The 25,545-nt window shown below is 36.2% G+C and overlaps 1 protein-coding gene across 11 annotated transcripts in view; it reads right to left on the bottom strand.

Moving 5' to 3' along the window:
* Positions 1–25,545, bottom strand: part of SMAD2 (SMAD family member 2) — an 89,882-nt gene that overhangs the window by 31,982 nt on the left and 32,355 nt on the right. For all 11 annotated transcript variants that reach the window (XM_055232856.2, XM_063639990.1, XM_055232865.2 and 8 more), the window contains one exon: positions 23,697–23,985. In XM_055232856.2, the coding sequence (XP_055088831.1) occupies positions 23,697–23,932 (236 nt within the window). In that variant the 5' untranslated portion in view covers positions 23,933–23,985. The remainder of the gene's footprint in view (positions 1–23,696; positions 23,986–25,545) is intronic.

Here is a 25,545-nt window from a genome sequence, read left to right as displayed (position 1 = left end):
CCTCAGCCTCCTGAGTAGCTGGGACTATAGGCGTGTGTCACCACAATTGGCTAATTTTAACACTTTTTGTAGAGACAAAGCCTCTTGAGTCCTGGACTCAAGCGATCCTCCCACCTCAGCCTCCCAAAGTGCTGGGATTACAGAAGTGAGAAACGTGCCCAGCCTTACAATGCCATTTTATATCAGAGACTTGAGCATCCACTAATTCTGGTATGAGCGGGAAATCCTAGAACCAATCCCCCTTAGTGAGAGTTGTATAAGCAGTATCTAGATAAATGTAATTATAACTGTGTCAAACTATACAAAGAAACATTTTAAACATAACTAAAGAACACAAAAGTGCACTGAGCAAAAAGAAAAACATACGTCCCTACACAGGAAGATACCATCATAGAGGTATTAATTCTACCAAATTTATATATTTGATGCAATCTCAATAAAGATAAATGTTTTTAAAATCCAGGTATTAGTCCAAATACTGTAATAAGCCAAAACAAGTAAGTATGACCAGAAAAATTCTAATAGTAAAGACCTGTCCTACCAGATTCTGAAGCATATTATAAATTCTCAATAATTAAAACAGTATGCAATTAGTAAAAGAATACACAAAACAGAATGGAGGTTCTACTTCCAGTAATGGCAGAGCAGCCTCAATTAGGCTAACTTTCCTTCACATAACAATGATAAACTCTGAACAAAATAATCAGCTATTTGAAAATAGTGGAGACAAACCAAAAACAGACAAAAGCTGAAGGCAGGTCCACCTGTCAAAGCTGCAAACTGTACTGGATGAGAGCTGCATTTCTGTGGCTGTGTACCCAAGGGCACTCCCCAGCCACAGCTAGGCAGGGCAACTAGAATTCAAACAGAATACTGCAGGGGGGGTTGTTTTTAGAAAACTGCAGATTTACTGACCTAGAATCAGAGGACACATTTGGGGCTGCCAGAGAGTTTGAAAAAAGAAGGAAGATACCCTGTAAAGAAAGGCACAAGGGGAAAACATCAAAATGTGACTGTGAACTCTGCCCAAACTCAACTTTGCTCACAGATATTTTTTAAAAGCTAAGTATATAGAGATACAGCATATTCACAGATGAGTCAATACTAAGATGTCCATCTGACCTAATTCCCTAATGATTGTTGCCTATTCGTTTTATATCTATTACAGTGACCACTTCAGCAAAAATATTTTTGTAGCAACTGACAAGCTGATCTAAAATGTATATGGAAATACTAAGGATCTTGAATAGCAAAACAATCTTGAAAAAGAATTACTGACCCATGGATGAATCTTGGGAATATTCTGATCAAGAGAAGCTGAACACTAAAGTATCTACACTGAATGACTCCACTTACATGAAGCTCTAGAAGTGGCAGAACAAATTCAAAGTGAAAAACAACAGTAGTTGTTTCCAGAAGAACCACTAGGAAAGAGTATGAAAGAACTTTCTGGATGATTGAAATTTCTTTATCTTAAAACACTAGTATACACATTTGTTGAATCTAACTAAACTGAATATATGATTTGTGCACTTCACCACATAAAAATTTTACCTGAAAAAAGGAAAAACACAAAAGAATGCAAAGAAAAGTAAAAACCAAAACAGAAAAAGTCCCAACAAAAAATTCATAGGACAATTTAGCATATGATGAAGGCACCCTATGAATTGATATGGAAAGGTCTAAAATATGCTACTCCCTGTATTAAAAAATGACAGGTAAAAAGATCTGTAATTACTCGCTAATATATGCATAAAGACACACATACATCATTAACAGTAGTTACTTGAAGTGCAGAGTGGGAAGGGAGAGATTCCAATGTATGTTTGTGTATATGCATGCTTGTATGTGTATACATACATAAACATACGTATTTTTGAGCCATGTGAGTGTACTGCCTTTCACCAAAATTATAAAAATAAAACAGAAGAAAATATTGCCAGAGAATAAAATGCAAGTCAATGTCATCTTGACACTTCTATAAAAAGATATGGTTCTAAAACATCAGAGGCACATTACTTCCTATACTGCATCATTTAAAGCACAGTATAGGCATTACTATAAGAGACACATAATAACATGCCAGCCTGAGCCCTGATCATTCTTTTTTCACACAATGTCCTTTCTGTCTCACATGAACCTTTGGTACCAATTTTCTTCCACGTGCATTTATGTTAACTGCCCCTTCCTAGCCACCTTTTAACTTTACTACTAATTCTTTAATATGTCTAGCAAACGAGGTCAATTTTTAAGATGCCTTTGGTAGGTTTTAATAAGGCAGTTTTAATCACCCACTCTTCCTTAAAGATTCTGTCTAACCACACGTATTTCCCCACAACACCCTGAGCTCCCAAAGACCTTTGTGTACCACCCAGCAAACAACATATTTGGTGATCCAACTGGTATTTTCATAGTACAAGAAGTGGATTATAATATTCCTAGTCACATTAAATCATAACATCCTAAATAACACTGGGGAAAAATTGTATCTCCCAGGTTTTCATTTTGTTAATAAAAAGTGTAAGTTATAACTTCCAAGTATGGCCAGTTTCTAAAACATATTAAAAGAAACAAATGCAGGAAAAATTTTAGAGAAGTAGCACTGATTATAACAACTATATAAAAAGCCTTTTACACATTCAATAAATTTCACTAATCTAAGATTATCTACTTTAAAATGCAACATTATTTGTGTAACACTTGAAAACCCTCTTTCAATTTTATTTATAAGGGGCATCTCAAAGTGAAAAAAATGTGCATCTTACAAACAAATATTTAATGACAATTGTCTTCATAAGCTAGTTACTTTATATCAAGCACTGTGTAAGACTAAATGGATTAGGGACCTCAAAGTAACCTGCAAGTTATGTAAAAATAGTATCCACCACCTATTAAATTGATGTTAATTGGAATTTTGTGGGTTATATAACTGAGTATAAATTTGTCTTTTGGTTAGCGTTAAGTTTGCACTCAAGTATGTTTCTATACATTTAAATAATATTAAAGGAAGTCCACAAGAAATGTCTGTACATTACTCAAATGTGAAAAACATAAACCTGTACAACATCAAGCTGTTTACAAAGTACTAAGGATAGAAAATAGGTCTGAAAATGTTAGACTACTTGCTATGTAAAATCGACATATCCTAAAGAGATTATTAAATTATTATAACAATGATAGCAATATCCCAAACACATTGGCTCAACATTTCCTAAATTTATTTGACCATGTAACTTCAGGATATTCTTAAAACTCTTATATATTGAAAAGTATCAGCAAAAATTGGTCTCATAAATTCTGCCTGAACAAATTTGATATTGTTTACTAACAAACTAATGTGAAATATTACAATATGTTGAAATAAGATGTAGCAGACCATTAACTAACTACAATGATGTCCCTGCATCAATATACAGATAAACAAGCATACATATGTTATCTCACGCAAAGTCTCAAAGTTCTTTACATGGAACAGTTTCTTAAAGACAGATTATCCCCCATCAACTGTGTAATGTTCTTGCTTATATATCTAGCTTGAATTAAAAAGATGTGGGGAGGAGAGGTAAAACAGCTATTAAAGTCATAAACATACTAATATAGCAACTACATTTGTTGGCATACAGTGTATTAATCACTGAACTAACAGGATGACTTGGTAATAAATCTAATAGAAATCCTTATCACATTTCCCTAGTAATAACTTTTACAATAAGTATTTCAGTAAAACACATCAAAGATTTTCTTCATCTAATAAGCTGACTTTTGAAAACTGAAATTAACATTTAATATCTAGTGTACAATTTACAAAGTATACACTCGCCTACATATATACACATCTAAATTAACGTTTTGCACTTTGTTCCAATCATCCAGATATTATGTTTATGTCAATATACTACTTTTTTTGCATTAAGGATATAGATATTTATTCACATCTTTGTTATGGAGAAAGAAAAAAGAAGTAGTGAGAATTAAGTTGAAGAAAACACCACCAACTTTGGGCAAAAGGTGGCTCATATCACAGAATCTGGTAACCCTTTAAACCAGTTTTACTGTTCCTACCATATCTGCAAGATTTACTGCTGCAGTTAGACAACCAATATCAAAAGTAATAAACCCCATTGTTTTACTAATTTATTATTTTTCCTGATCTTCTTGCCTAAACAGTGTATTTTTTTTTTTTTTAACAAATCAAAAGGGATAACAACCTAAGTTGTCACCTTGGTAAGATTAAAGCATGCTGAACACTCAGTAAAATTAGTTAATTAGCAGAATACTATCAACAAAGTAACTTTCCTGAGGCTCCAGCTCTTGATTACTTATCTACTCATTTAATATAGACTTCTAGGGGAGTAATTTGTAACTATGCATCCATAATTATTTCTACTTAAAATAATCCTTTCATTTTTATATGTGACTTAAAAGTTTAGATTTAAACAACTCAGGAATGAAGAGTTAATCATTGTAATAATTTTTTAAGTCTCCATAATTACAAGTACTATGTGTGGCTGTATATTTTATCTTCACTACAAATATAATTGAAAGTCACAAAATAGATTGTAGTACTCAATTACAAATGTTTAAATGTCATCACATCACTGAAAACAATGTGACTGCTTTGATTAAACTTAAATTTTTAATCAATGATTAAGAATGACAGCCTTTTATTTGCCTCAGAATCCAGTCTCTTCCCTACGTTTTGTTCACAAAATGTAGACAATCCTGATTGAGAAACAAGTAGGTGCAAATGATTTTTTAAGTTGCTGCATTACAGATGCAAAAAGCTGTTATCTCTTGAAAATTCAAGATATTCCTGAATAAAAATTGAAAATATGAAAGAAATATAGTAAGAAATTTATTTCAAAAAGGTTGAATCATCAACAATAGCTAGTAAGTGCTCACATTCTTTCATAATTAAGGCATAATTGGGCAGTAATTAAATCTGGAGACAGTTTAACAGGGTCCTTAACTGGCTTAAACCTTCACTCTGTATAGAAAATGTTTTTCGATTTTATCTTGTAGCAATGAAATAGTAACCATTCAAAAACAAACAAGAGTGACCAAATATGCATTCCGGTATGTCAGGGTTTCATTCTAAGTTTCAAATCACAACAGAGCATTGTCTACTTTCCAGATACCCAAGCTGTACACAGCTCTTAGAGCTCACCACACAATGCTGTGGTACAGTTATTTGTATAATTTTATAAGAACACCCATGAAACAGAATTTTAAAAAATAAACTAATACCAAGTCTTCCTAATCAGTAACATAGTAAGTCCAAATATATGTCCAGATATGTGAGGAATAGCTTTATTCCAAGGTCTTTGATGCTCATGTAGTAAGTACAATTTTAACAACTAATTCTATTACGAAAGTTTGCAGAAAGCTCTGTACAGCTGGATCCCTATACGTTCTTAAGAATCAAGCAAACAGCCTGGGCAACAAAGTGAGACCCCATCTCTACAAAATAATTAAAAAATTAGCCAGGCACGGTGGCATGTGCCTGCAGTCCCAGCTGTTTGGGAGGCTGAGGCAGGAGGATGGTTTGAGTTCAGGAGTTTCAGGCCACAGTGAGCTATGACGCACTACTGCACTCCAGCCTGGGTAACCGTGAGATCCCATCTTAAAAAACAAAACAAAACAAAAGAATCAAGCAAACTTTTGGAGAGGAATATCTCAGAAAAGAAAAACTCAACAGTTTCCAAGTATTTATTCCAACTTCTCAGATACTTCCATGAACAAGCTTTCCATCTTCTCCTGAGTTCTGTATGATAAAAAATTTCAAACATCCATTAAAGTTATGAGTAAGCACCCTATTCATCAGCTAGATTCTGCAATTTGGGTCTTCCTTTGCTCTATCATGTATCTACTTAACTTCTCTATCCATCTCTTACTTTTTGGAACATTAAACATAAGGGTGTACATGGGCAGCCTGGGCAACATGGTGAAACCCCATCTCTACCAAAAATACAAAATATTAGCTGGGTGTGCTGGTGCACACTTATGCTCCTAGTACTCAGGAGGCCGAGGCTTGAGCCCAGTAGGTGGAGGCTGCAGTAAGACTGCACCACAGCACTCACTCCACCTTGAATGACAGAGCTAGACCCTGTCTCAGAGGGAAAAAAAAAGGTGTAGATACCACAAATCTAGACACTTAAGAATGCATATAACTAGAGTTTGCTGTTCTTTTTTTCTTTAGGTGAAATTTACACAGCATGAAACACATATCTTAATAGTATACCATTTGAGTTTTCTCCGATGCATACATTGTACACTTCTCAACCCTGTCAAGATCATCATCCATGTCCATTTCTCAATGTTTGGCATCCATGCCCTCATACCCAGAGGCAACCACTAATCTGATCTTTTCACCATAGGTGTGGTGTCTTCTGGAAAGTCTATGAATGGAATATGGTACATATTATTTTGGGTTTTTGACTCAGCATGATTCTGAGATTCATCCATGTTAATGTATATGACACGCGCGTGTGTGTGTGTGTGTGTGTGTGTGTGTGTGGAGTTGTTTTCCATTACTTGAACAAGCATGATTTATTTAGTCATTCTTATACTGACAGACACCTGACCTGTTGCCAGGTTTTAATTATTGTGAATAAAGTTGTCATGAACATTCAAGAAAGTATATGTCATTTTATAGAAATATGATTTTTTTTTTCTCGGGTAAATACCTAGAAGTGAAAATCTTGAGTCAGTGGGTAGATGCGTGTTTAGCTTTTCAATAAATTGCTAGATCTGTTTCCAGAGCGGAAGTACGATTTTACAGTCCTCCCTCTTTCAATGTATGAGAGCTCCTGGTTATTCCAAAGACTCATCAACATTTGGTGTGGTCAGTCTTTAAATTATAGGTAGTCTGACGATTGTGCAGTGGTATTTCATTGTGGTTTCCATTTTCATTTTCCTGAAGCCTGCCGATATTACACTCTTTTCCATTTCTTTACTGGACCTTTATCTTCAGTGAAGTAGCCAACTACTGTCCACTTTAAAATTAAGCTATCTTTCCATTACTGAGTTATAGAAATCTTTATAAATTCTAGATTCAATCCTTTCAGAAATGTTTTGCAAATATTTTCTCCCACTCTGACTTATTTTTTAACAATGTATTTTAATAAGATGCTTTGTATACCGATGGAGTCTAACTTAGCAGCTTTCATGGTCACTGCTTTCTATATACTTTGAACAATTCTCTGTTTACCCCCAAGTCACAAATATTCTATATTTTCTTATAAAAGCTTTATAGTTTTAGCTTTAATTACACTACAATTTATCCAGAATTATTTTGTTTTCACTGGTGTAAGGTGGAGTCATGTTCATTCTTCCACATGGATATTCAGCTGTTTTAGCACCATTTGTTGAAAGACTTTCCTTTCCCTACTGGGTTGCTTTGGCAACTTTGTTGAAAATCAAATAGGCACACAGTGTTTATCTATGTGGCGCTATCTTATCTGTTTTTATGTCAGTATCACACTGTACAGATTACTATGGCTTCAAGGTGAGTCTTGAAGTCAGGTAATTTAAGTACTCTAACTTATTACTGGGTTTTCCAATTCACAAGTGTATCCGTCAGTTTACTGCATGGTAATTCCAACATGTAGGTCTTCTAGGGTTGGTCTCCTCATTATAAAGGGTCACATTTTCTTTGCTCTTTCTATGTTAAGTAATTTAGGATCGTATGCCAGACATTGTGAATTTTATCTGATGGTAGTTAGAGGTTCTGTTACAATCTTCCAAAAGTCTTCACTTTTGTTTCACCAATTAACCTGGTTGCATTCAAACCACAAACTCTGTCCTGGAGCAATTCAAATCAGGCTGATTATCTGGCTGTACTGTCTACCGTACACATGTGGGGTCAGCAGGTGATTTTGGCAGAGTTTGTAGGCAGAATCCAGGGCTCTCTTTCTGAAACTCTCCTTGCTGATATTCACGCCTCACTCTCCAGTAGCTGTGATTCTCCCAAGTCTTACCTATGGTGCTTCAAGGCCAGGAAGACTTGGTTTTGTGTTGGAATTTTAGCTACCCTGCACACTTTGCATGGACAAAAGCTGTAAAAAAGAAAATTCGCCTATGCCATTTCCTTCTTCCAAGTGTCAATCCCCTCTAAAACATGCCTATTTTTGTTTATTCTCCAGTACTTCATGTTATTTTTAGAATTTTGTGCAGTTTGTTATTGAGTGAGTGTCAGTCTGGTAAGAGCACACCTGGCCATATGAGAATCACAACTCCCTCTTCATTTGTTTAATTTCTCTCAGCAAGGTTTTAGCATTTTAAGCAGAGGTTGTGTGTGTGTTTAATGTATTCTTAAGTATTTTAGTACTGATGCTACTATTCATGAATTTTCTTAACACCCCTATTTGTCTGCTGCTAGTATTTACAAAAATACAATTGATTTTTAGACACTGAATCTATAAAGTGCAGCCTTGCTAAATTTACTCATTTGCTTTAGTGGCTGTATCTATAGATTCCTTAGGATTTCCTACATAAATAAGCATGTCATCTACAAATAGAATTTTGAAACATTCCTTCAGATCTTTAAACCTTTTATATTTTGTTTTCCTGACTCACTGCACTTGCTAGGTCTTCTATTAAAATAAGGACACAAGAGTAGACATCCCTGTCTTGTTCTTGAGGGAAAACACAGTATTTCATGATTAAGTATATCCTTAGCTATTGGTGTTTCTTAAATACCTTTTATCAGACTGAGAAAGTCTCTTCGTTTCTCATTTGCTGGAAGTGCTTATCATGAATGGATGATGAATTTTGTCAAACGCTTTTGACCAAATGAGGTGATCCTACAGTTTTCCTCCTTGGTTAATGCAGTAAATTACATAGTTTTTTTTGTTTTGTTTTGTTTTGTTTTTTGCCCGACAGGGTCTTGCTCTGTCACCCAAACTGGAGTGTGGTGGTGTGATCACTACTCACTGCAGGTTCAACTTCCCGGGCCCAAGTAATCCTCCCACCTCAGCCTTCCAAATAACTGAAACCACAGGAATGTACTACCGTGCTTGGCTTTTTTTTTTTTTTTTTTTTTTTGTGGAGACGGAGTCTTATGTTGCCTAGGCTGGTTTCAAACTCCTTAACTCTCAAGCAATCCTCCTGCCTTGGCCTCCCAAAGTGTTGGGATTAGAGGCGTAAGCCATCGCGTCTGACCTGATTAATTTTTCTTTTTTGGGGCGTGGGGGACAAGGTCCCAATGTCTCATGCAGGCTGGAGTGTATTGGTGCAATCATATTGGTACAATCATAGCTCACTTCAGCCTTGAACCTCTGGGCTCAAGTGATCCTCCTTCCTCAGCCTCTGAGTAGCTAAAACCACAGGGGCATGCCACCATGCCTGGGTGGGTAATTTTATCTGTCTATAGAAATGGGGTTTTGCTTTGTTGACCAGGCTGGTCTTGAACTCCTAGGCTTAAGCAATCCTCCTGCCTTGGCCTCCCAAAGTGCTGGGATTACAGGTATGAGTCACTGTGCCTGGCTTACACTGATTAATTTTTGAAAGTTATAAACTAACCTTGTATTGTTGGAATAGAACTCAATTACGATGTATTCTTTTCTCATGTATGTTAGCAACATATTAATCTTTAACTTTTCTTTTAGTTGCATCTTTGTCAGGTTTTGGTTTCAGGGTTATGTGAGCCTCATAAAACATTTTTCTGAGTTGATTTTGTCTATAAGATTGGTGATATTTGTTGCACAAATGCTTAAATTTACCAGTAAAACCATGAGGGCCTGAAGTTTCCTTTGCAGGAAAGCTTTTGATTATGAAGTCAACTTCTTTCATTGTTACAGGGCTACCCAGATCTTGTATTTCTTCATGCATCAGCTGGGGGTAACCTAAATTTCATCATTACATTTAGTCATCAAATTTAATGGCATAAAATTGTTTATAATATTTGCTTATAATCTTTTTACTGTCTGTAGGACCTACCATGACAATCCGTCTTTCAGTACTAACATAGGTCATTTGTGACTGTGGGCTGTCTTTTTCTTGATCAGTCTAATAAGCGTTTCTCTCTCCAAAGAACCCGCTTTTGGCTTTCTGATTTCTACTCTTATTTTTATTATTTCTTCTTTCTACTTACTTTCTATCTTTTTAGGTAACTTTCTTTCCTAGCAGATTATTTAAAACTATAAAATTTTCCATTAAGCACTCTTTCAGCTACATCCCACATATGTGATATGCTGTATTTTCATTATAATTTGGTTTAAAATATATTTTACCTCATTTTTCCCTTAAATAACCCGTAAGTCAGAATTTTAAGTTTTAATTTCCGATTCTTAACAGATGTCTTATTGGTATTAATTTCTTATTCTATTGTTGGCAGAGGTGGCAGAGAACATACTTTGGATTTCAATCTTTTAAAACTGATTGAGACTTGTGCCCTGTAAACAGTCTTTCCATGGTGAAGTTACAATGAACACTTGAAACGCTTGTATTTCTACTCATGTTGGGTTTAGTATTCTATAAATATCATGTAGGTAGTTAATAATGTAACTTAATAATTGTAACTTAAAACTTCTATGTCTTTACTGATTTTTTTGTTCTAATTGAACTCTCAATTGTGGATTTGTGATTCTGTCCCATTAATTCTACCCAGTTTTGCTGCATGTATTTTTAAGTTCCTTTATTAAGCAGATACAATTTATTGTTATGACTCCCTGATGTTGGTGATTTAGAGATGTCACTTTATAATATTCTCTGTGCTGATCACCTGTCATTTGTATGTTGCATGCCATTTTTCACCAGTTGCTTTAAGATTCCCTCTTTCATTAGTTTGACCATGATACATCTAAGTGTGGTTTTCTTTTTATTTATCCTGTTTGTGTTGAATAGGAAATCCGACTCCATTTCTGATATTTGACTGCTGATAGGTTTCAAGCCCCACCATTTCTTCTTCCCCTTCTGCCTGGAATCTGGACAAGCTGGTAAGAAAGTCGAGGTGCTCCACCTGTTGTTATTAGAGAAATTTCAAACCAGGCAAGTCTCAGCATATGTACACTGTAAAACCCAGCCCACAGCCCCATTCCCTAATCACCATAAAACCCCAAGCCAGTCTCCTATCACTGCTCTCTCAAGTCATTTTTGGACCAACTTGGAAACCTGCCATGCTCTACTCAGACAGCATCATTATGTGAGTAATAAACCTTTTCACGCCCTCTTGGTGCATGTAATATAGGTGACATCATCAGTTTCACACCAAAATCAAATTTTATATATAAAATCCCATCCCACATATAGTTCACACTTATTAAGCACCAACTATGTACTAAGCTCTTACACATATTAAACCGCTTAATCCTTCGACAGTGCCATGAATCAGGCACTGTTGTCCCCATTTGACAAATGAGATAATGGAAGCACAGAGACAAAGTAACACGTCCAAGGTCCTACAGCCAGCAAGTGGAAGAGACAGAGGCCACATTCTTAATTATTAACATTATTCCGCCCCACATATAGTTACTAAAAAGAAACAAGTAATATAAACATAGCAAATCAAAGCTAAAACAATAAAACTGGTATAATATCCTAGGTATGTAAAACATTTACAGAACATGTTTAATTATAAAAACTGAAGATTTCACTCTAAGAGACATTTTCTCAGGAAATAAAATTTCTTTAGACAAGTAAATTAAGAAAGCCCCTTCCAAATTAAAATAAGCAGCTTAGGTTTCCAAATATTAATAACTAAATAAAAAATAGGGGGAGACAACAGAACTTCCATAATCACACTCCTATAAGTCACATAGTCCTATAAGAATAAAATTGACACTTCTACTCATCTTTGACATGGTATACCCTTTCTTAGAAGAAGGACCAGGTGATGATTGAAAAAAACTTTCTCAATATTTTCCACCTCCACCTCCAAATGCTGTATTAAAAACTCTACTCTGAGATACTGTTTGATATTTCTGCTGCCCCTGAAAAAACAAAATATCTCCCACGCATAAAATAGTCTCTACTATTGAAAAGATTTAAATATCAATTCTAAAAATGGTTGAAGTATTTCAAGCCCTTCCAAATACAAACCTTTTACTTAAAAAAAAAACAAAAGCTAACACTGAAAGGGTTCAGGTACATTTACTTTAATAACATAGCTTATCGATTTTCTAGATTTAGTCATATATTATATGATATAAATATATATTATATAAAAATATATGTTATATAATATATATATATTATATATATTTATATTATAAATATAATTTATATAAATAAATATTTATATATATATATATAATATATATATTTATTTTTTCCCCCCCAAGACAGTCTCACTCTGTCACCCAGGCTGGAGTGCAGTGGCAAAATCTTGGCTCACTGCAACCTCCGCCTCCTGGGTTCAAGCAATTCTCATGCCTCAGCCTCTCGGATAGCTGGAATTATGCCACTTGGCCCAGCTAATTTTTGTATGTTTAGTAGACACGGGATTTCACTATGTTGGCCAGGCTGGTCTCGAACTCATGACCTCAAGTGATCCACCTGCCTCAGCCTCCCAAAGTGCTGGGATTACAGGCATGAGCCACCGTGTCTGGCCAATATATACTGTTTTTAACAATTATAAAAAAAAAGTAACGTAAATGACAAAATAAACAAATATAAAATATAAGTACATGTCATTCTAATCTTAAAATAAGTGCATAAAATCTGGAATACATTGTTGGTCTCTGTATCTGTGGGCTCCACATCCATGGATAGAAAATACTGGAGGAAAAACTATATAAAATAACAATACAACAATGAAGAATACAGGCTGGGCATGGTGACTCACGCTTGTAATCCCAGCAACTTTGGGAGGCTGAGGCAGGCAGATCGCTTGAGCCCAGGAGTTCAAGATCAGACTAGGCAACATGATGAAACCCTGTCTCTACCAAAAATACAAAAATTAGCCTAGCATGGTGGCACGCACTTGTAGTCCCAGGTATTCAAGAGGCTGAGGTGGGAGGATCACCGGAGCCCAGGAAGCAGAGGCTGCAGTAAGCCAAGAATGCACTACTGCACTCCAGCCTGGATGACAGAGCCAGACGCTGTCTCCCCACCGCCTCCAAAACAAAGTATATGGGGGGGATGTACACAGGTTATATGCAAATACTATGCCATTTTATATAAGGGACTTGAGTGTCTCCAGATTTTGGAGATATAGGGTATCCCAAGGATACCAAGGGATGACTTTACATCAAACATAAAACAATGATTGCAATACAGAATGTGATTCCATGAAATTCAACTTTTTAAGTTATACAGTTTTATAATGCTTGACTTATTGACTGTAAAAGTTTTTATAATCTGACAATTTTTGACAATTAGCATCCCACAAAATAAAAATCAACTCAAATTTGTATAGCACTCTGAATGTGATAAAGTGCTTTTATGCATAGAGGCTATGTTTAGATAACATGTTAAAATGTCTAGGCAAATGTTTAAGCACATAGATTAATGTTTTATACCTGTGGATGCAAATTATATAAGGCATCATATAAAAATTACAGGAAAACCCTTTTGAATTACTTAACTTCATTATAAATTTGTGTTCAGTATCTCTCAATTTCCCTATCATCCTAAATATAAATATAAAATCTTCTTTCATTGCCCCCAATCCCCACTGTCCTAGCAAATTTCAGAGAAACTATATCTACATATATATATAAAACCGTAAAGATAAGCAAAGTTCTAAAAGACAAAAGGCTGGGGTGAAGAAGTTAGTGAGAAGTCTCCTTATATATTTCAGTTCTAATTTATGTATTACTAGTGATCACCGTTTCATAAGAGCACCAAGACCATTTCATAGCACTTCCCATAATAACCCAAAGTCAGAGTTAAAAGTTGGCTTTTGAGAGTAAAGACTAACCTACCGCTTCAAGGAAAACGATGACGGTAACAGAAGAAAACGGTAACAAAAGAGCGAAATCTTCAGTTTTTATAAAAAGTTGTAACATTTCTTTGAAAATAAAGCATCACTGGCTAATTTAACCAGTATCATGATTATATGCAAAAAAAAATGCTTTTGTTAAAATGGTACATATTTCATGCAGACACACGTAACATCCCTCTTTTCTCCCCACATATTCTCCCTGTCCCCAGCAACCACTAAATTTGGAATTCTCAATTTTCAAAAAGAGGATACAGACAGCTCATAAAACAAACTAGACTTAGTGAGCTCCCTCCCGCCACCACTCTAGTCATTGCTCTCCAACAAGCTCTTCTCAAGCTGCTTTTATCCTGTCTGCACAAAATCCCAAAAAGATTTCAACACTTTCTAGTCACATCCAGATATTTGTATTAACAGATGTCTTCAGAAATTAAAAATCCAGCCACAGCAAAGCCAAAATCTTACTATCTCATTAATTCTTTTCACGTTACCTCTTCCAGTACTCTCTAGCTATTATTTTTAAGGCCCCTCCCGGTTCTGAAACAGCAGGAAGAGGGAGTCTGAGAGAAAAGGGGCACAATCTTATGTGGCTGGCTGGACTGTAATCTGATGTGACAGTAATGTGTGATGGAGTCCTGTGGAGGTTGGAAGTCTAAATGTGGACTCTCTCACCTACAGTTAGTTCCTGATGCAGGAACTTCTCAGGCTTGTCTGCTTGGATCACGGTGACCCTCCAACCAAGTATGGCCTCTTGATCCTTTCAAGGTAAGCCAACTTCAACTATTATGTCTTACTAAAGTCTACTTAGTCCATGGGGGTAATTCTTCCATCTTTGACCCATCAAACTCTGACAAAGTACTGGCCACTCCCATTGTGCCCTTTCTTCGTTCTATCAATACAGGGGCAGCTCCAGCCTTTATCTCACTTTTTAGGCTTTTTCAGATAGAAGTCAAGTACCAGTCTATTTATCTCTCAAACCTCAGCAGACACATGTCAAACTGAGAAGTTCTCGTCAAGTCCTTCAAATTGAATTAACAAAAGGGAGAAATACCTTAACATATACTAGTCTCGCCAAAAATCTTTTCACTATGGGGTCCTTCTCCTGAATTCACAATCTTTATACAGCCTACAGGTGAGTAACAGGTTTTAACTGTAGCAATGCTTGACTCAGGGTATCTTTTCTGCAAGTCCTGCATGAACACTGTAGCAACTCAATTTTGAATGCAGGTTATTGGCAATCTACTGTTCTCAGATTTGGGGTAAATACCAGATTTGGTAAATACCAGAACATTTCCTATTATAACATTCTGCTACAGTTCCACTTCCAAGTAAAATATAAGCAGGTCACAGCAGTCCAATGTTCTTACTAGAGGGGAAAAAAGGAAACAAAAAAAAAAAAAAAAAAGAAAAAAACTTACTCAAAAGACAATGGAGAGCTATCAAACTAATGAGATCCAGATGAACTAAAACTGCAGCAAAGCAGCTTTCTAGGTGAACTGACAAATGCCTATCACTTCCTCCCCTGGGGTCATGTGCAGATTCTGGGTGCAGGCTAAAGGCTTGGTCTGAGAAAAGAAGCTCTGAGGAATAAAACAGCAGAACTTTTGACAGTCACATGAGTACTCCCCCTCAAGACGCTTATCAGATCTTAAAGCTGAGGCTGAAGAGCTCATACTTTCAAAGTCACCTCATACTTCGAAAAAGTAGAAGTGAATCTCCCAGTGTTTCAGGGGTTAGGTGACAGTCTAACAAGCTTTCAATCAAAATCCCTGGAGCACTTTGTTTGCAGGGAAGGTATAATCCAGTGGCAGACTAAACCAAATTAAAATGGCAGTCTAGCCCCACCCAGCTCAATCGCTAATTAGATTAAGGTGAGCATCCTCTCTATCTACCTGGTAAAGGTAGGAAAGGTCAAATACTCTGGGGAGAGCATTATTTGCAAGATCTTTATGAGTGAATTTTACATAATGTACAAAACATATGGCATACAATAAAAGTTGTATGACATGAAAATGCAGGAAAATTAGAGAAAGAATGAACAATAACAGAAGCAGACCAATAATGATCCAGACATTAGAACTGCTACACAGAAGACTTTAAAGTAACTATTATAAATATATTAAGGAAACAGACAAAATGGATGGCGAATTTGAACAGATTTGGGATCTATAATATCAAAGGAACATACTATAACTGAAAGATATATTTGAAATTAAGAACTTACGTAGGCTTAACAGACTGAATACAGCACAAAAACATGACCAGTAAATTCAAAAGTAGATCAACAGAAAATATCTAAATTGAAAAAGAGAAAAAGAAAAGAAAAAAAAGGAAATGAAAACAACAGACTGTAAGAGACGTTCTGATTTTAGCCCAAGTACAAGAGAAGATTTAAAGCAAGATATCCTAAACTGCTGTTTTACTATTATCTCACCACTCTCCATAGTCCATGTGTGGGTATTGTCTATCTCAGGCACTTTGGATAGTGATACACTTACTTATATTGCCAGTGAGGACCACACAGGCCTGGAAGGACTCTACTACAAGAGAAGGGGAAGGAGTAAACAGTATGGTTTTTCCCCAGAATGTAGTCACACAAGAATGTCCTGGGTGTCACATTTTGGGCTGGATGGTAAATACTTAAAAAAAAAAAAAAAAAAAAAAAAAGCCTGGGTAGCCTAGAATGGTTCCAAGTAAGACTGGAAACAGCCAGGCGTGGTGGCTCACGCCTGTAATCCCAGCACTTTGGGAGGCCGAGGTGGGCGGATCATGAGATCAGGACATCGAGACCATCCTGGCTAACACGGTGAAACTCCAGCTCTACTAAAAATACAAAAAATTAGCCGGACATGGTGGCAGGCGCCTGTAGTCCCAGCTACTCAGGAGGCTGAGGCAGGAGAACGGCGTGAATCCGGGAGGCAGAGCTTGCAGTGAGCCGAGATCACGCCACTGCACTCCAGCCTGGGTGACAGAGCGAGACGCCGTCTCAAAAAAAAAAAAGACTGGAAACAGACCAAGGATGTTGGGAAAACAAGATTACTGTAATTTTCTAAATGCCTATTTTAGCTAGGTTGACTCTTTCCTGACGCCAATATGTTAAACTAATAAGACGAGAAAAGCGGGTATATTGTTCATTGCATCAGGTGTTACATGATAAAATTACAGAAATTGATTAATTTGGGTATAATTCAGTAATTTTTATAAAGGGACAAAGGTCCTAGGGCAGGTAGGTATTTTCCCTGATAAAGTTAAGTGATAAAAATGTCGCATGCAATATACCATATACACAAGGGACTTTGAATACCAGGTCCTGGAGCAGAGCCCCCTCAAAATACCTAACTGTAAAATGCAGGCACCAGATAAGGTCCAGGGTTTAGCAAAGTGCCTTCCACAGTGTGTTTCACATGATACTTGACCTCATCACAAGTGCTTTCACATTTATAAACAATATATGACAAACTGGATGCTAAGGCTAAAAGGTCCCTATTCCCCATAACCTCAAAGTTCTAATTCATATTTGTAAAGTTTTATTGTTCTGACTTTATCAACAAATTTTATACATTTAATAAACTAAATTATACATCATGCAATGTTGCCTGGCAAAAACTTTTTCTAAGCAGAGACAATACATTTTAATGTCTACAATTTAATGTCAGTTCTCTTGAAAAACAAAAATAGAAAACGAAGACCTAGAATATCTGAATATTTCCAATAAATCACATTCCTAACTATAATGTTTTATAGTTTATGAAGCTCATTTAGATTATTTCAATAGACCCAAAAGTCATACTGTGGAAGTACTCAGATAGCACTACTGCCTTTCACAGCTGTGAACAGTAAAAAGTACAGTCATATTCCCCAGATCTACACTCATCAATACTAAAGAAGCTGACACAGAAACAGGTTATCAAACCTGAAATTCAGAGTTCCCTCCACCATAGTGCTTCATACACATTACGATACAGACAGACACACACACATGCCTATGTATGAATGAAAAGAAAGAATTATCCTATTATGAAAAAGCGCTCGCTTAAGAATGGAAGAATACCACAGTTTGGGTTCAAAAGGACTTCTCTTTAGCTATTCCTGGTTACCTAGAGAAGCAAAACGGTATGAACATGAAGTTAGAAATAAAAGATGACAGTTTTTTTAACTAGAACTGCTCTATTCCAAGATAGTCTGCATAAAGTTACTAATTACTCTGATGTTTAAAAGTCTGTAAGAGGTGGCCGGGCATGGTGGCTCATGCCTGTAATCCCAGCACTTTGGGAAGCCGAGGTGGGCAGATCACCTGAGGTCAGGAGTTCGAAACCAGCCTGACCAATGTGGAGAAACCCTGTCTCTACTAAAGAATACAAAATCAGACAGGCATGGTGGTGCATGCCTATAATCCCAGCTACTTGGGAGGCTGAGGCAGGAGAATCGCTTGAACCTGGGAGGCGGAAGTTGCGGTGAGCCGAGATCCCCTCACTGCACTCCAGCCTGGGAAATAACAGCGGAACTCTGTCTCAAAAAAAAAAAAAAAAAAAAGTTTCTAAGAGGCAAAACAAAATCCAAATGTTAACGGCAGCATTAAAAAGAAACATCCTGGAAGGATACATGAGGCACTAGTAATACTACAGAGGAAAACTGGGTGACGAAAGAACAGGGGTGGGAGGGGGACTGATTTTTCCATCGTATAATCATGGTTGATTTTTCAGTTATGTACATGCTACTTTATGTTTTTAAGTAACTTTTCTTTTTTTTTTTTTTAAAGGGCCAGACTCTCACTATGTTGCCTGGTATGGAGTGCAGTGGCTGTTCACAGATGTGATCACTGCACACTGCAGCCTGGAACTTCTGAGCTCAAGTGACCCTCCTGCCTCAACCTCCCAAGCAGCGGGGACTACAGGTGCATGCCACCATGTCTGGCTAGAAATATGCTTTTTAAAGGCAAAAACAGTCATAAACATGCAAATATCAAGAGAATGCTAAAAAAATAGAATTGCCTTTTAACAGAAAAAACTGACTTCAAAGAAAAAAGACAAGAATAGTCTTGTCATAAATAGACAAGAATTGCCCAAAAGTCCTATTTAAACATTTAATTGTGCTGACTATAAAAGTGATATTTTATATATAAATATTAGAAAAAAAACACAAGACTTTTCTGGGTCACCCATACTCATTACTAAAAATTTGGCCAATTAATCTCTAAAAGTTTCATAATTAAGTGTTAACATTTTTAGAAGTATGCTTTATCAAGCTAAGAAAACTCATTTCTAATTTGTTAATAGCGAATTTTATAGAAAGCCCTTTCTGGATCCATGATGATCATAAAGTGCTTCTTAAATATGATTATGTGGTATCTTATACTACTAGATTTCCTGTAGTTGAGTCATCCTTGAATGACAATAAACATTACCTAGTCATTTTTTTTTTTGAGATGGAATTTTGCTCGTCGCCCAAGCTGCAGTGCAGTGGCTCAATCTGGGTTCACCGCAACCTGTGCCTCCTAGGTTCAAGCAATTCTCCTGCCTCAGCCTCCCGAGTAGCTGGGATTACAGGCACATGCCACCACACCCAGCTAGTTTTTGTATTTTCAGGACAGACGGGGTTTCACCATGTTGGCCAGGCTAGTCTCAAACTCCTGACCTCAGGTGATCTGCCTGCCTCGGCCTCCCAAAGTGCTAGGATTACAGGCATGAGCCACCGTGCCTAGTTATGTTTTTGTGGTTTTGTTTTTAATAAACCACTGAATTCTAGTTTCTGATATTTTATGACTTTTGCATCTATGTTTATAAAGAGTGGCATAAACTTTTCTGTTGCTATTCTTGTTTAATTGTGGTATAAAATAAGCTTAAGTGTTCTTTATTAGAGTTAAAAGAAACTAAAAGTTAGGACTGGGTTTTTTTCTAATTCATATTAAAAACAATACAGATTCCAATGGACTGGGAGAAAAAAAGAAATAATGATACTGAAACAAACATCAGAAATCTTTGACAATATTCTGATTATTTCCTTGGGATGAAAGATCAAAAATGTGATTACATGGTCAGAGTAGCACCTTAGGAAAGTCCTTTTAATTTATGCTTACGAAAATAAATTTTGCATTCCTATACATTTATGTATAATCAATATTATAAAATAGCCATTTTAGACCCCATAGTCCTTACTTTTAACTTTACAGAACTCCATCCCTTACTTTTAACTTTATAGAACGTTTAACACTTCAGAGTCCCTTACTTTTAACTTTACAGAACTCCATCCCCACTGCAATTTCAATTTTACTTTATTGTGGATAATAATATATTGAAAGCTTTTTCCTTATGTCTGATTCTTTACCTAAATATCAACTGCCATTCTGACTTCACGACCAACTTGTCTCCCATCCCTCGGACTCAAAAATGTTTGAGATGAAAAAGCTTCCTGAAATTTTTTATTATTTAGCTCACTGCAGCTTTTATTGAGGTTAAGCTCTACCTATAAATTACTCTGTGTCACCACAGAAAATGGTGGGAAGGGAGCAACAGTGACCTATCTATAACTACAGCTTTTAAACTGCCAGAGGCAACAAGAGTAATGAGATGAGGGGAGTGGGAGGGACACAAGGCCAGGACTATGTTTCTGCCCTAACTTTAACCCCACTCTAATATTAAGGGGCTGAGAGTAGAGAGGAGGAACTGTTCAGTAAACATTTCAACAGAAAACATTTGCCATTTCTTAAAATTAAACAATTTGTTTCCTGTTCTTCATCAGTTGAACTTACTTGTATTTTCTGGCTTATAAAACTATAAAGGCACTTTACTAACATTTTTCTTGAAATTCTGAGTAAATGTGCTTACAAATCCATCGTGTATCACATTTTGAATAATTCTGCTTAAGCTAAGGTTTGGATTTATCTATAACAAAACTTTTCCATCCCACTTCCCATCTTTTACACTTTACATATAAATGAGTTCCCTGAATTCCAACTAAATTTCTTACGTTTAAGAATATTTAGTTAAGAAATGACTAATAATCTGACACAATTTAATTGTTCTACTACTAAAAACAAGCTTTATAAAATATATGGCACCAAGCTACAGTGTGTAAAAAGTTAAGATTTTTTTGATAGACCATCAATAACAACAAATCTCCATTTTTGCAACATCTAAAAAAACCACCAAATTAGGCAAATTTCTATGCTTCAAGGGAACTTTAATAGTGAAAAACAAGATAATGGATAATTATCACTTCAACTTCATTAATCAGGCGAAAGAGCAGAAAAAAATGTTTTTAATGATGAAGCAGCTCCAGAATATGAGCTCTCAGAGATCTCTATCTCCAAAAGAGGCTGCAAAAAGAATGGGAAATAAGGAAAAGAGCTATGACTAAGGTGAACTCCTCCACAGGTTAAATACCAGCAATGGCCAATTTTAGTACTGTTGTACCTCCCTAAAAGATTAGACTCTCTCAGGCTCTGCTCTGTGGATAACCTCACTGCAATGGCAACTTGAGCCTTGCTGAAGTCGTACAAAAACATGGCTCTATCTCTGCTGTATCACACAGCTCCCTTCAATCAAGTGATACCAGTCTCCCGGCCTCCATTCTTGACAGCCTCACAAGGAGTTTTCTCGCTGCAACCCACGTTGCACTTGAAATTAATCTGACTTCTGAGCCTTCAGACCCTACCGCACTTAAATGGCCCCAACCTCACCAGTCACCCTCAGGTTAAGTGTGAACGCTGGCAAGCACGCAGTGACTCCTTACTACCTATACACACTCTGGCCATTTGCCACTCCTTACTTTATACTCTAAGGATACCCAACTTGTTTGGAACACTTCACCAATGCTCCCCAACCTCCCAATCTCCACACCACCGCTCTACATGTGATGAAACAGGCTTCTCCTAATTCCTTCTTTACCCCGCTCAACTCAAAAGCACCAGTATTCCTCCAGAAGGAAACTTTCCACAAGCCTCCTCTGGATATAGCCCCAAGTATACTTCTTTTGTAACATCTACCAAGCCTTATGAAACCATCTTTTTCTAAGTTTATCTCCCTTACTAGAAAGTAAGTAGTTTAAAAGCAAACACTGTATCTTAACTCCAGTGAGGAAGTGCACACCAGCCACGTAGTGGGCATATGATAAATGGTTACCTAACTGAAATCTCACACTACACAATGAAGAATGAAATATAGCTTGACTTCTCAGCCCATTCACCAGGAAGTTCCCAGTTCCACTTCTAAAACTATGCCAAATCTGTTTACTTGGTGTGCTAGCACAGCCACCACGCCAGTCCAGCCTCTATCATCTTGCATTTAGATTCCTCACAGCCTCCTAATTTTCCTGCTTCCGTATCTACGCTAGTACACACATACCTCTCTCCCACAGCCAGAAAAATCTTTGTAAAAATGCATAAGATCCTCTTTAAAATCCATCAGAATAAACTTACTTGCATCCTGTTATATTTAGACTAACATTCAAACTGTCACCATACCCTAGGATGCCCTCTATAAGCTTTGGGAAAGTCTTGTCCTCTGTCTACACTGGGCTCCTTTTAAATATTCTAATACAAGAAGCTCACCTCAGTGTCTTCACTCTGGCTCTTCCCTCTCTTCCCTCTGCAGAGAAGACTATTCCCTCAGTTGGCTGCTGCTTCTCGAAGCTCCACGCAAGCATCACAATCCAACCCAAAGCAGCTTTTTAATTCTTCATTCTATCATTATCACTGCATTTGGTTGTCTTCTTTGCACTCATTACCATATCAAATTATAATTAATTTGTTTACTTGTTTATTGTGTATTTCTATCCCTTAGGAAGGCAGGAGTTTTGTGTTTTGTTAATCACTGTATCCCCATATGTCTAGAAACAGTGTCTTCTACATAGCAAACACTCAATAAGCATTTGTAAAACAAATCAACAAACCAAAAAAGCAACCTTTAAGATATACATAAAACAAGTAAGGGAAAGAAATGGATGGTCTACCAAACAAGGCAAGAAACATTCTACTGTTAGTATTTGCAACTAGACAGGCTGCACTGGTGTTACTGGCATCTGTTATCTACAAGCATCAAAAGTGTACTTCTCAAAGTTCAAAGTCAAGTAGAATGGTTTCACATGCTATATGCTAGCCCACGGTATGACACTGCAAACAATCATTTTAGAGAATTCTTAAATTTCTTAACACTCCCCCCAAAACCTGTAATGTACACAAGTAGTAAAACATATTTTAAAACACCTGCCACTTTATTAAAAAACAATACTTATGACAGTGCTATTTATCTGTAAATGATTAAATTTATCCTCAGAAAACTTCAGACTTTTAAAGTAACAGGTCCTCCTAACCTAAGAGGCAGGTCTTTAAGACAGGTTCTGACTAATGCCTACAACATTTAAGAAGCCACCTAACACACTATTCTTTCTTGGAAGCAATGCTGCAACGCAAAGAAAAACCATATAAAATTCATTAAAAAGTGAGCAGCCTCTTTTCACCCCTGATGAAAGCTTTGACTAAGGGAGGAGCAAACTGTAGGCTGCTACTATGTTAGTGATAGAAAAAGCTTCAATTCTTTATTCAAGTATCATTCGATCACAGAAATGAGGATAACATACAAATTTAGGCAATGAAGATAATAAATCTAAGTATCTTATTTAGCTTGATTAAACCTTCTCACTATTCAAGAAAATTTATAAAACAAGACAGCTAGCAAAAACAATTTATACAAGGTTAAAAACAGTCATATTTCAATCATCACTTTTTACAGGTGACTTGAAAGGAACACAAATTCAGTAACTTTCCTTCAGATTCCTTGACATAATTTGATCAAACATGGGATCTAACAAAACTTACCTTGGTATGGTAACACATTTAGTATTACAGTTTTGAGTGGTGATGGCTTTCTCAAGCTCATCTAATCGTCCTGTTTTCTTTAGCTTCTTCACCAGACTTTTCACTGCTTTCTCACACCACTTTTCTTCCTGCCCATTCTGCTCTCCTCCGCCTGCTCCTCCAGACCCACCAGCTGACTTCTTCCATCCCAGCAGTCTCTTCACAACTGGCGGCGTGAATGGCAAGATGGACGACATGTTCTTACCAAAGGCAGCAAGCCACGCTAGGAAAACAGCCTCTTGTATCGAACCTAGCAAAGATATTGAAAGGATGATGTAGAGACTACCTTGAACATCAAGTAATAATTTCAACTTATCACAGAAAGCAAACTGCAAAACAAGATAGAAATTCAAATTATGACTTTCCCAACAGACTTCTCCACCCATGAAAATGTTATCTTTATGAATTTAAATGAATGATGGAAACAAACCCTTCTAAAAACAAGAATGTTATAAGGACTCTTCTTGTGGGAAAATACAGTGATTTTTCAAGTAAAATCAGATACTTTTAACGATTTTTCACCACCAATACTATTTTAAACTCTTAATAGTGTCCATTAAAATATTTTCACAAAAGGTTTTCTTACTTTTTAGAACTTCAATCTACTCTCAAAAGACTATACAAAAATACATTGAAAATTTGTAAGCCCACTCTCCCCCAGGTTTTAAACTTTCATAACTATTAGGAGGCAAAATCTACAGTTACAAGAAGGGAAAAATGCATCAAGTGTGAAGTAATCAAGAACAAAGAAATAAACATGGCAAACAGAGTCTGTGAAGAAAAGCTGTAGTCCGGTTTCACCTGCCCTTGAGAGAAATTTTTTAACACATATTTTTTCATTTTCATCTAAATAACAATTTGCATGGTGAGTAAAGTCAGATAGTTTCTCTTCCCAATTTAAGGAACTGTACCTTGTCTTTTCTCTTCCATAGGAATCATTTTTATTAAGCTGTTTTGTCTATTCAGCGTCATTTTACAAATATAAACATATGTACATACAACTAACCACATTCTCACCACCTTATTCCTGTACAAAAGTAGCATAATATTCCTTGATTTTGTATATCTTGAAATTTTTTATTTTTACTTTTTTGCTTAATTCCCTGTAGGTCATTCCTTATCAGTTCACACAGAATTTAGAAAGCACTGTGCCCTCAATTTTCTAGACTCCACTACTGATACTGATAAGTCCCACATAACTTTTATTCCTGATCCTTTAATTGGGGTTTAAAAATTGTTTCGCTCCAGAAGCTCTTAATATCTTAGCTCTTACGCTTTTCTTTCCGTTGCCTTCAATTTTAGTGAGATATAGGAAAAAGGAAAATGAATGTGTTCAATTTGCCATATTTAATAAAGTTCCCAAAAGCATCCTTTTTAGAAAGTAAAGAGGTCTGTAGTCTTTACATCACACACCCCAAATACTGAAATTGTAGTTTTCAAAGTGTATCTTTATGAAAACAATGATGCTTACATTTTCATTAGTTTGTTCCTTAATAATCATAATGATCAGACAATAGTTATTAAACATAGAGGAGGAAGTACAAATTAAAATAATAATGAGGCATCATTTCATGCCCAATCTAGCTGGCAAAAATTGAGTTAATTAAAATACCTACTGCTAGAGAAGATGTGAAGAAACTGTTATCATTCCACATTGCTAGTGAAAAGGTCAAATGTGACAGCTTTATTCTAAGTCATCTGGCAATGTGTCATGTGTTACAACTAGTAACAGGATTATACGTGTATAAACAAAAATCTAGGATATTAATATGGGTTGCAGATATACCAATATGCAGAAAAGGGGGTGAAA

The sequence above is a fragment of the Symphalangus syndactylus genome, chromosome 1, assembly GCF_028878055.3.
Source record: "Symphalangus syndactylus isolate Jambi chromosome 1, NHGRI_mSymSyn1-v2.1_pri, whole genome shotgun sequence".
Lineage (NCBI taxonomy): Eukaryota > Metazoa > Chordata > Mammalia > Primates > Hylobatidae > Symphalangus > Symphalangus syndactylus.
This window is presented reverse-complemented; position numbering and strand designations above follow the sequence as displayed.